General features: G+C 36.1%; 2 protein-coding genes across 3 annotated transcripts in view; one reads left to right on the top strand and one right to left on the bottom strand.

The window, feature by feature from the left end:
- The window catches only part of LOC145256307 (N-alpha-acetyltransferase 10-like), a 60,110-nt gene extending 54,273 nt beyond the window's left edge, over positions 1-5,837 (bottom strand). Inside the window, exon 1 of one of the 2 annotated variants that reach the window (XM_080115036.1) lies at positions 5,665-5,837. In XM_080115036.1, coding sequence (XP_079971162.1) covers positions 5,665-5,685 — 21 coding nt within the window. In that variant the 5' untranslated portion in view covers positions 5,686-5,837. The remainder of the gene's footprint in view (positions 1-5,664) is intronic. The other variant, XM_080115037.1, reaches the window with a different exon arrangement.
- Positions 5,837-12,449, top strand: part of LOC145256306 (phosducin-like protein) — a 42,741-nt gene continuing 36,128 nt past the window's right edge. Inside the window, exons 1-2 of the mRNA XM_080115035.1 lie at positions 5,837-5,948; positions 10,517-10,708. Coding sequence (XP_079971161.1) covers positions 10,523-10,708 — 186 coding nt within the window. The 5' untranslated portion in view covers positions 5,837-5,948; positions 10,517-10,522. The remainder of the gene's footprint in view (positions 5,949-10,516; positions 10,709-12,449) is intronic.

Below are 12,449 nucleotides of genomic sequence, written 5' to 3'. Positions count from 1 at the left end.
TAGAATTAATCCTCCCTCCTGCAATTGCTCTACCACCCTTGAATAAAGCGCGGTCAAATTCTCCAAATTGTTGTCTGTCCTTACCAAGTTGTCTACATAGAAGTTTGACATCAATATCTTGGTGCATGGATCTCTAGGGAATAATCCAGCGTGAAACCTTAAAATACAATTGAGTATGAACGGACTAGCACTGAAGTCAAATATGATTGTCGCATATCTGAAACATTTTAACTGGTTGTTCTTTTTCAAGAAAAAACAAAATCTATTCTTATCGGCGTCATCCGCTAATCGGACCATCAGGAATGCTTTCCTAATATCAGCCAACAGAACATATCCATTCATACGGAAATGAAGTGTTAAGTCCAACATATCCCCAGTCAAATTCACCCCCAGCGTAGGCTGCATCATTGAGAGAATATGACTTTCCCAACTTAAAAGAGCAATTAAAAACAGGCCGAATTTTGGTGGTGCTGGTAGGATCAGTTTTGAAGACCAACCTACGAGGGATCCACACAATTTTTATATTCAGCAATACTCTAGGGGCTCTATTATCCCTTCTCCTTCCTGATCCTCAAAAACCCTCAAATATTCGTCATAGAGCCCCTTCTCTAAATCACAAACCACCTTATCCAAGACCTTAATGGCAACATGGTGGTTAGATTGAACTCCTTTCAGTCTACCCTCATACCATGGCAACTTGATCAAATAGTGTCCGTCTCTAAGAGAGATGTTATCCATAAACTTGTCCAACATCATTTCATTATAATTAGTATCAACCTCAGATTCAGGAAGTCCTAGCGATTCGAGGCTGAACATCCACTCCAAGCCTCTGTCCGCTCGGCTATCCTCAAAAACGTCTGCAAAGGGATCAACATATGAGGGGCAGGGATTCATCGCATTGTTGACGAGAGAGTCCTTGCAAGGAAACCTTCTGACAATTCGATCGTAGCTTTGGTTCTGGAAGCATTTGGTGAGTGGCTTCATTTGGTCATCGAACAGGAAATGTCTGGTGTCCCCAAAGGGAACTACACCGGCTGGGGTTTCCCAAGCAGTTCCATTCATACAGCCTACTACCCTAATAGGGTACATATGCTGCAAGAGATCCACCCGTATCAGGCCCCAAAGATGAACACAACCACTAGTAATATTGGTTGCCAGATCCAAGCCTAAGTCCCGGAGATTTTTCCACACCAGAGACAAACCAGGAATCTTGTAAGATCCAATTGTTTATCAATAAGAATTGGAACTTGATGGGTAGCACCTGGAAACAAATCAACAAATCAACCACGGCCATCAACTGTTTAAACTGGCGGTGCTTCCTTCCCACAAAGGAGACCACATCTAGAGCCATATCTTTCCAACGAGTTCGGGTCACAATGTAGATGGTCTAAAACTTCTTGCGAAAAATAGGATCTCTGGCTACCAGAATCCAAGAGACAGGTCAGTGAAACCAAGTAACTTCCCCTTCTAATGGTAGTCCTGATCATAGGCAATATATTCTAGGCTATTCCAGCATTAGCGCTCACATTAATGTTAATTCTCGATTCATCTGGTTTTAGTTCCGGGCACAACACTGACAAATGTCCACGAGCATGGCAAAACTTGCAGCGAGCCCTCAAATCCCTGCTATTTGGACAAGCTCTGCTATGGTGACTGGCATCCGAACAATTCAGACACAATCTTAATTGTTTACATCGCTTGAGCCATTCTCCGTATGACGGATAGGCCTTACAGTTAACACTGGAGTGCCCATTCCTGACACAAAAATTGCAGAAGTGGGGACTCCCTTCAAGATTGAGATCAACATGAAACCTCTCTGTGGTTCCTGCTAGATTGTTCGTATTCTATGAAGAATTTGTCCTAGAACGGAATCGAGAGGTATTAGTTCGATGTGCAGGCTCTGGTCTCACTCGAAGTGAGGCCTTTATCACATTACTAGTATAGTGAAGGATGCAATCCAGGCTAGGATAAGGTGAGTGATCCCCTAATTAGCTCAGCCTTGACCTCACATGGAATCTTCGCAAAGAGAATGTGAGCTACCAAGATACCACTGCCTGAACCCTCCACTAGGAAATCATATCCATAATCAGCGTCTAGTTCTCTGAGCTCGTACTGTACCTGGGCCAGATATTCTTTCAAATGTTCATAGTTTTTATCCATCTCAGGTTGGTCTTGGATAATCTTTTCAAAAATCTTCTCACGAATGGCATTCTTGTCCCAATATTCGGCCTGGATAATATCAACAGCTATGTTGTAATTCCACTCATTCTCAAAGATGATGAATGAGGTGGAACTGCTGTCCTGACACATATGTTTTTAAACATATTCACCTTTCCTTATCGCTATTGAGTCCTGATGTGCAGAATTTAAATTTCTCTAAAAAATCTCTCAAGGCAAACTTGTTGTCATGGTCAAGACCATCAAACGTGGGAGAAGATATCTTTGGTTTTGCTAGTTCATATCCCACCTGACTAGGGTTTGGCAAAGTTGGTTGAGATGTAGCTGTCAAAGGAGCGGTAAATTCAGCCAAAGGAAGAGAGTTCCTCATGCCTCTTAATGCTAAGTTTACGCTGTCATCAATCAGATCACTCACTTCTTCAGGACGAGCCACTCTGATAATCTCCTTATCTACTTGTTTCAACTCTTCAAGCCATAAGTTGACATCCTGACTATGCTGTCCCAAAACTTCAGCTTCAAGGGGCTTCAACGCCTCTAGTCTCTTCAGTGTGTGATCGACTAATGATCGTGTCCACCATAGACGCAAACCGAGAAGACTCCATTCCGGTAAGGAATTCAATCCGGGTAGAAATGAAAGAAATTTTGTTGCAAAATGATCGAATTAATATGGGGAATTCCCAGAAGAAAGGCAAGATAAGTGACGTTGCAACAAGGCAACTTGTTGCAACGTCACTTCTTATCTTGCCTTTCTTCTGACCTACCTAGAAGTCTCCGAGGTTTGGTAGACTAATGCGTTAAACTGTCAAAAAGTAGAGGTGTCCTATGCAACATAAGGCTGCTTTTAAAAGAAAAGAAAGGGAAGGTGTTCATCACGTGAACACGCCATCCATGCATGCATGCATGTCGACAAACTTAATTTAAAGTGTGCTAAAGAAGGCTACAGTTTCCTCTGATCATCCCAGGCGCCTTGGCAGGTAGGTAGTTATTTTCTACACATGGGGAGGTTAGAGAGGGGGATCATTCCGAAAGCCGTTCTTAACATGGGGTGATTGGGGGGGGTGATACTACGCTGGGGCAGGTCGTAAAGAAATACCAAAACTCGTCCATTTTTGAATAACTTATCGATTGAAAACACTGGCCGTTATTGAAGGAGATATTTTGCTATTACTGTACACAGATTCGAAAAAGTTGTCAAAAAACAAATGTCATCAAAAGGCAAGATAAGTTACTTTTCTACCTAACTGGATATGTTTCTATTTAATGTAACATGTTTATTAAGATCGAAAAACATACAGTGTTTACAGATGTATTAGGTGTGTCAGAAATTTTGTGAAAAATAGTGAATAATTCCACCCCATCTTTCCAAGCTTATAACTCCTCGAAAAATGTAATTCAAGCCCTAATTTTTTTTTCAATTAAAGGAGCAAGGACCAAGGTTTCATTTAAAAAAAAAAGAAAAGAAAAAACAAACAACGTGGTTTAAAAAAAAAAAAGGTTTTAAACTTCGAACTTTACAGGTAAATTTCTAAAAAAACATTACTTTTTTTGTTTTAAATTTGAATATATTATTTATTGACCTTTTCTCTTCAATTTGGGATATATAACACTTTGGTGAGTAAATTAATTATTTACTTTTTAATAGACATTTCAAAATGGGAGGAGTGAATTATTCGACCCCCTGTCTTTCCAAGCTTATAACTACTCGAAAAATGTAATTCAAGCCCTATTTTTTTTTTTCAATTAAAGGAGCAAGGACCAAGGTTTCATTAAAAAAAAAAAAGAAAGAACAAACAACGTGGTTAAAAAAAAAGGTTTTAAACTTCGAACTTTACAGGTAAATTTCTAAAAAAAACACTACTTTTTTGTTTTAAATTTGATATTATTTATTGACCTTTTCTCTTCAATTTGTGATATATAAAACTTTGGTGAGTAAATTAATTATTTACTTTTTAATAGACACTTGAAAATGGGGGGGGGGGCGTGAATTAAAAAAAAAAAGTTTGTTTAAAATATTATACTCAGTTTATTGGAAAGAGCATAAATTTTCACATTGACCCTGAAAATATCGTAAAAATAGAATCAATAGAAAAATTGATAGATTTTTAAAGTTTAAAAATTGAAAAATATTGATTTCGGAAAATTCATTACTGTTTTTTAAAAAATAAAAATATTTCTATTACTTTTAAAACAACTTTAATAGTTTATTTTGGAAGTATAATCCATAAAGAAAATAAACAACCCACTTTTAAAAGAGAAATTACGAGTTTTTTAAATTTTATTCGCAGTTTCGTGTTAGGGGGTGTCAAAAATTCCTACAAAAATTCTGATATACCTACCGATGTATTGGAAAATTAAAAATGGCGCTCGACTCTCTCTTTGACACGGTAAGTTTGGGAAAAGGAGTTAAAAATTCAAAAAAAAAAAAAAAAACTATACAAAATACTGTTAGAAACTCGCTCAACATATGTTACCGTGACATGGGTTTTAACAGTATTTTGCATATTTTTTTTTATTTTTAACTCCTTTTCCAAAACTTACGGTGTCAAATAAAGAGTCGGGCGCCATTTTTAATTTTCCAATGCATCGGTAAATACTGTATGTTTTACGAGCTGATTAAACATGTTACATTAAACAAAAACACTAAAAACATATCCAGTTAGGTAGAAAAGTAACTTATCTTGCTTTTGATAACATTTATTTGTTATATATTTATTTTTTGACAACTTTATCGAATCTATGTGCATAGTAATACAAACCCAACGAAAGATACCGTAAAAATTGAATTTAACTAAAAAAAATAATAAATAAATAATAGCGTACCCCGTATTCTGCATAAGTACAAAAATAAATTTAATAATAAAATCGACATTATAAAAACTGGTGCTAATGCACTTACTAATCCGCGCTATTTTTTAAATCATATTTTCAAGTTTAATTAAAGTTTTATGAGTTTTTTTTTTTATTCAATTGTAAGGTTAAAGTACAAAATAGGTACAAAACATCCTCCCCTCCCCATGTTAAGAATGGCTTTTAAATAACATTATTATTTCAGCACGGATCAATAAGTGCATAAATACCAAAAAATTAATAATGCACAAGATAAACAATCTTATCGTTAATAAATATTTAATAGTATTGAATTACAAAATTCAATTAAAATTAGTAAAAAAAAAATAAATAAATAAAAAATAATAAAAACACGTGTTACCCCGATTTTACTTTTTCGTTTGATACACTTTAGATATTTTGTTTAAGATGTAAATACGATATAAATAAAAGAAATTGTCCAAATATATTAAATTTAAATTAAAGGAACGAAAGTTTTTTTTTCAAGCAATAAAATCAAAATGTTTGAAAATATTTTTAAAAAATGATAAAATGCTTAATAAATTGACATTTAAAAATGTATTAATTAACTATTTCTTACTCGGAAACTGAAACGCAGAAATGTTTAATAAAATTACTGTTAAATAAATAAATACTCACAGTGGCACATCGGATATTCATGATTAGATGGTAATGTCGAATATCAATATAATTAATATTTTTGTAAATAAAAATATGTCAGCGATATATTTTACGGGAAGAAAAATTTCAGTAGGAAAAAAAAAAAATTGATTTTACCGGAAGTGAGATTAGCGGTGACAAATGCGCATGCCTTTGTTTAACCGGAACCGGAAGTTCTAGTCTGACTAGAAATTGTGTTTTGATTTTCACCAATATTTTTTGGTCTTCGCTGATTTTTAATTAAAAGAAAAAAAATATTCTGGGTAAGAGAGATTTTAAACATTCATTATTATCATTATGCACCTGAACGATATGTTATGTAATATTGATATTTTTATAAGATTTTTTATTCGATATTTGTACTTCGATCCACTTTAAGTTTATATGGTTGTTGAGTTAAAAAAAAAAAATATTAAAGAGATTATTTAAATCGGATTATTTTTTTTTCTATTCGGTAACATTTTTAAAAAAAATCTCCACCTCATGAAAATGACTAAAAATGAAATAATTTTCAAATGTAAAAATAATCACCAGAAAAAAAAAAAAAAAGAAAGTATTCGTGGTTTTACTTAGTTTTTTTAGCTATGCATAAAAATACATATTTCAAGATATGCATTTCAAAATACGTATCTTGAAATATGAATTTTAAAATAATAAAATCTTTGTTCTCTGTCCCATCGACGTAATGTTGCATGTTTTACAAGTATTTTTAATGGTGGATGCTCCGACAAACTACAGGCCCTTGTGCCATCTCGACGTAAATACCCCCGACAAACCCGACGAGCAGCAAAGTCCCACCCCTACAGTGTAGATATCCCTAGATGTAAGAAAGCCTTCTACTCTAATAGTTTCTTCCCCATAACTGCTAGACTCTGAAATTCTCTTTCGTGTTCCTGCTTTCCCATCTGTACTGACATGCAGAAGTTCAAGTGTAATGTGAACAGACATCTTGCTGCTCAACTCCCTACATAGTATCCCTGCAACATATCCCTGATAGTAGCCCCCTACATCAAAGTGGCACTGTGCCTTGTTTGGGGTGGAAATGTAAAAAAAAAAAAAGTTATGTCTCGATTTATTTTGAAAGAAAACTATGTAAAAAAAACAAAAACAAGTTTATTTCTGAATTTTTAAAATGAGGATTGATACTTTCGATTATTTTAAGTATTGTCTTCATCTTGAGTGTTATTTTTTATTCAGAGTTCCAAGTCACACACTTCAGAAGGTTGAAGGTTCAATCTTCAATGCGGATGATACTCTTTTTTTTTTTTTTTTTTTTTTTTTTTTTTACACAGTGATCACCACTTATCAAGGCCCGGAAGCCACTCAGGGATAAGGGTTATTGCAGGGATAAGGGTTATTGGCGTACAGTACATTAGTGTGGAGATTTGATGAAGTGTTTACTTAAAGGGGCGGTTCATTAGGAATTTGTTAACATTGGACTTGAAGACATCCAAGTTGTAGTCCGGTGGGAAGCAGGCAGACGGAACAGAGTTCCACAGGCGTGCAGTTCTAAGAAAGAAGCTTTGTTCATGGAATCCGCGTTTTGATTTAGGCACAGATATAGAGTGGGGGAAATTTTTCACTGTGGATTCAGCTAGATGGGTGTTTTTCGTGAAAGATTGGCGCGGGGGGGGGGGCAGAGATTGGAGCTCAGACGAGCACCTGCCATGGAAATAACGATAAAACAAGGATAGGCTCGCAACGTCTCTTCTGTGGGAGAGAGGTTGCAGGGTAGAGAAAAAGGCATCCCCCACTAAGCCACGAAGTCTATTTTGTACTCTGTCAAGGCAGGATAGGCTGTTTTTAGCAGATATGGCAACAGTATTCCATCCTTGGATGTACTCAGAGTACAATTATGAATTACTTAAGACCTTTACCTGATCATAGCTGATGGAACGAGAACATGCTATCCCCATGGATTAAATATTCCTGAGTTCGACAAGATATACCCGGAGAAGGTCGGCGTTAGATCATCTGAAATAATAAGATGAGGACAACAGGGCAAATAATTCAAATTCGAATAATCAATTTTCAAAATTATTTTTCTACTCTTTTTTTTTAAATTCAATTTTCACCCCAAATGGCACAGTGCAACTTTGAAGTAGGGGGTTACTATCGGGTACATAAGTTGCAGGGACATTATGAAGGGAGACGAGCAACAAGATGTCTGTTCACATTACATTTGAACTTCTGCATGTCAGTACAGTTGGGAAAGCAGGAACACAAAAGGGAATATCAGAGTCTAGCAGTTATGGGGAAGAAACTATTAAAGTAGAAGACTTTCAGTTGGGAAAGCAGAATCCCGGAAGGGAGTTCCAAAGTCTAGCAGTTCTGGGGAAGAAACTACTGGAGTAGAAGGCTTTCTTACACCTAGGGATCTCTACTGTGTAAGGGTGGGGTTTAGTTGCTTGTCGGGTTTGTCGGGGGTATTTTCGTTGAGGGGGTACACATGCTTGCAGTTCATCAGAGCATTCACCATTAAAATATTTGTAGAACAGGTAGAGGGATGCAACATTTCGTTGATGGGACACAGGCTGAAGCCTAGATGACCGTTCAGGACCTATCAGGTTGGCGACTCTCTTTTGAACCCTATCCAGGGGTGAGAGACTAGTAGCAGATGCACCAGCCCAAATTTGACAACAGTACTCCATACCTGGGCGAATGGTGGCTTTATAGAGGTACAGGATACTTTCAGGCGTAAGTAGCTTTCTAGCACGGTAGAGAGAGCCCTCTTTCTTTGCAGCAGCCTTGGCAATGCTCTCAATGTATCTGCTCCAACTCATGTTCCCTGTGAATGTTAAACCGCAGAGTTTGAGAGAAGTACTTTCAGATAATGTGTTTTTGGCCATTGCTATTGGTGGTAGAGAAGGTTTCTTGTAATTATTGAAGGAAACAAGCTTAATCTTGGCAGCATTGAATGAGACGATGTCCCCATTCCACTGCAGAGTGGAGGTCTTCCTCTAATGTTTCTGCCATTTCCTAAGATATGTGTTCATTTGTTTTTTTATCGTGCCTGTTATAGAGCATGGTGTCATCAGCAAATATACACATCTCAGAGACAATTTTATCAGGGAGGTAATTTATGAATATTAGAATAGACCCCTGAGGTACACCCGCATTTATATCATATTGTTTTGATGTAAGACCGTCGAGGACAACCTGGATTCTTCTCTTAAGAAGGATTTAATTATGTTAAGTATTCGTCCAGTGATGCCATATGATCTGATTTTCATCAATCAAACGTTTTGATTTTTTTATGAATTTTAACATGACAGTGAGTATGTAATAGTGTTTTCACCTGAAATGCGTTTTTTTTAGTGTTCAATTATAATGCACAAACAGCAGAAATCCTTGTGAGAAATTTATTCTCACATAGCTTAAAACTCTGGCAAAGAAGAAATTAACACAACATCGAAAAGTACACTTACCTGGTGGATTAATAACAGGTCGTTTCATCTTCTCGTTGCAAAATTATATTGCATAATTTTGCTGCTTCTGCTGAGCTTGGTAGGGTAGACTTTGTGAAAAAGTGGTTGGGAAAAAATCTTTTGTGAAGATTATCATTAGTCCTTGGCTTATGGTTCATTTAAAACAATGTTCGGGTTTGTATTACTGTACACATATATTCGAAAAAGTTGTCAAAAAAACAAATATATAACAAATAAATGTTATCAAAGGCAAGATAAGTTACTTTTCTACCTAACTGGATATATTTTTTGTGTTTTTATTCAATGTAACATATTTATTCAGCTCGAAAAACATACAGTGTTTACCGATGTATTGGAAAATTCAAGATGGCGTCTCACACCCTCTTTAACACCATAAGTTTGGGAAAAGGTGTTATAAATAAAAAACTATACAAAATACTGTTAAAAACCCGCCGAATATATGTCAACCTATGTCACGGTAACATATATTGAGCGAGTTTTTAACAGTATTTTAACCGTTTTTTTCCCAAACTTACCGTGTTAAAGAGAGAATCAGACGCCATCTTGAATGTTCCAATACATCGGTAAACACTGTATGTTTTTCGAGCTGAATAAACATGTTACATTGAATAAAAACATGAAAAATATATCCAGTTTGGTAGAGAAGTAACTTATCTTGCCTTTGATAACATTTATTTGTTATATATTTGTTTTTGGACAACTTTTTCGAATCTATGTGTACAGTAATACAAACCCCAATGTTCAAATTGAAAAAAGCAGATAATTTTGACAAAGTAGTAAAAACCGAATTCAACATTCTTTGCAGATTAGAAAGACGATATTACATTTAGGAAAAAATGCCTAACTTATTAGGTTGTATTGCCTCAGTATTGGATGCCAAAAGTCCTTAAATCAATAACAAAATTAATATGAGTTCATCTCGTATGAAAGTTTTTCTCAGACTGAAGTATTCAGTTGAAACATTCGATTGCTTGCGGGTTAAAATTTAAATCAACCAATGAGAAAGGCTGTAAGTAAAAACAATGTGTTAAACTAATTAACCAATAAAGTGACACAATTCAAGGCGTGTAATTTCTCACATCCTGTCCTACATGCTTAAATGTAATACGAACAAATATCTTGCTACTTAATTTCCCACCCAGAATCTGAACAGAATTCTTTATTTAAGTGGCAGGCGTAACATGCCCTCATTCTGCCACCATAACTAGGTAGAAGTCCTAAATAATTTGCCATTGAATTTTGAGTGTTACCTGCACTGAGGATTGAACCTTCAACCTCCAGATAAGTATAACTTAGAACTGACGTTGCATAGTGGATGAAGTTCTCTGTAAAAATCAACAATACATGTTAACACTTTATTTTTTTTTGTGCATCTTTTGCAGAAAAAAATGTCGGTATCGATGGATGATAAGCTTGTTGGGGAGAAGGCGCACTATTATTGCAGTAGCAGTGAAGACGAAGAGGAGGAAGAGGATGAGGACTATGGTGAAGATGAAGCTCCTCAGAAAACAATCCGAGAACCCACTTTTATTCCTGAACCTGATATGAAAAAGTATGAAGGAACCTGTACCAATGTAAGTATGAGTTTGTTTTTTGTGTGTGTACTTCCTCTCCAAGAAATTGGACACAGAGTACAAGTGGGATTTTAAAAATCCTCTGTTCCGTCTGCCTGCTTCCCACCTGACTACAACTTGGATGCCTTCAAGTCCAACGTAAACAAATTTCTAATGAACCGCTCCCTTAAGTAAACACTTCATCAAATCTCTACACTAACGTACTGTACTTGCAATAACCCTTATCCCTGAGTGGCTTCCGGGCCTTGATAAGTGGTGACCACCGTGTAAAAAAAAAAAAAAAAGCCAGCACACTGAAAGTGGACTTAACAATAAACCAACCTCTCCAAAAAGGGGAGGTAAAGCCTGGGAGGTGGATCTGCTAAGACTGAACAATCATAGCTCAGCAACAAGGCAGCTGTTGGACTGCTTGTCATGAATGTATGCTTGACTGATATTGACAAAACTTTGTTATATCGTACGGAGTCAGTGACTCTATCAATGAAAGCTAATTTCTAGGGCAATAACTCTTGATATATAAAAGATCTTTTTTACCATACAGTCATTGCTTGTCAAGGCCTAGAGTCCATTCAAGGACAAAGGTTAATGAGTACTGTGATGGTGGAAATTAGATTAGTTAATTTATTTTAGTGGGCGGATTATCAAGAAGCTGAGTTCGTTGGACTTGAAAAAGACCATGTAGGGTTTGGTGCGAAGGTTGCTCCACAAGTTTCTTAGCTATAGAATATCTGGAAACGTCCTCCCAAGCATCAAATCGTTTCTCTCCGAGAGGTCTATAAAACTAGTTGCTGATTGGTAAAAGTCAGAAGAACATACCATCAATGCAGGCATTCCTCAAGGATCTGTTCTGAGCTCAATCGTCTTCTAATCTTTTTAAGTGATCTCCCAAATCATATTCTGAGATCATTTGGTGACATCTATACAGATAACACAACTGGTTGGAACTGTATTCGACATTAAAGAAAATGGAAGACTATATTATTTAAATAGTGTTGTCCCATCGAAAACCGCCTGCCATGATCTACGGACATAGCATAAAATTCTTGGACACTGCAATATTCCTGATATCAAAAGGTTGCCAACTGTAGTTGATGGAATGAAAATACAAACATCAAAAAATTTCAACTGCGACGTCTGTACGGAGGGGAAAATGACAAACTATCAAAGCAAGATACCAGACAAGAAGGCCAAAGAAATCCAATCAATGATGCATTGTGACTTGAACGATCCCGTGGAACCGATGGCTAGAGAACATTATAGATATGTGTGGAATTTTGTGGATGACCATTCAGGTTTAATAATGGTTTACTTTTTACAGAACAAATCTGATACCCTGCTAGAAACTAAAAAATATTTAGCCGACATGTACGGTAAAGTAAAGTGTATTTGCTCTGACAACGGTACAGAATTCACTAATAAAGACTTTGAACTTTTACTAATTAACCATCGTATCAAGCATGAAAAATCAGCTCCTAGATCGCCACACCAAAACGGGACTACTGAACGAGCATGGCGGACACTTTTTGAAATGGCAAGATGTCTACTCATTGAATCCAAACTCCCCAAAAACCTCTGGACGTACGCACTTATAGCGGCTGCTTATATACGCAGCAGGTGCTTTAACAAAATCTTTCTGTGGTAAAAAACCCAATTTAAGCCAAATGCATATATTTGGTCCAACTTGCTTCGCATATATAGATAAAAAGAGTAAATAAAATATTAATTAAAAATATTAAAACCG

The sequence above is a fragment of the Euprymna scolopes genome, chromosome 32 (assembly GCF_053919585.1).
Source record: "Euprymna scolopes isolate OS-2025 chromosome 32, ASM5391958v1, whole genome shotgun sequence".
Lineage (NCBI taxonomy): Eukaryota > Metazoa > Mollusca > Cephalopoda > Sepiida > Sepiolidae > Euprymna > Euprymna scolopes.
This window is presented reverse-complemented; position numbering and strand designations above follow the sequence as displayed.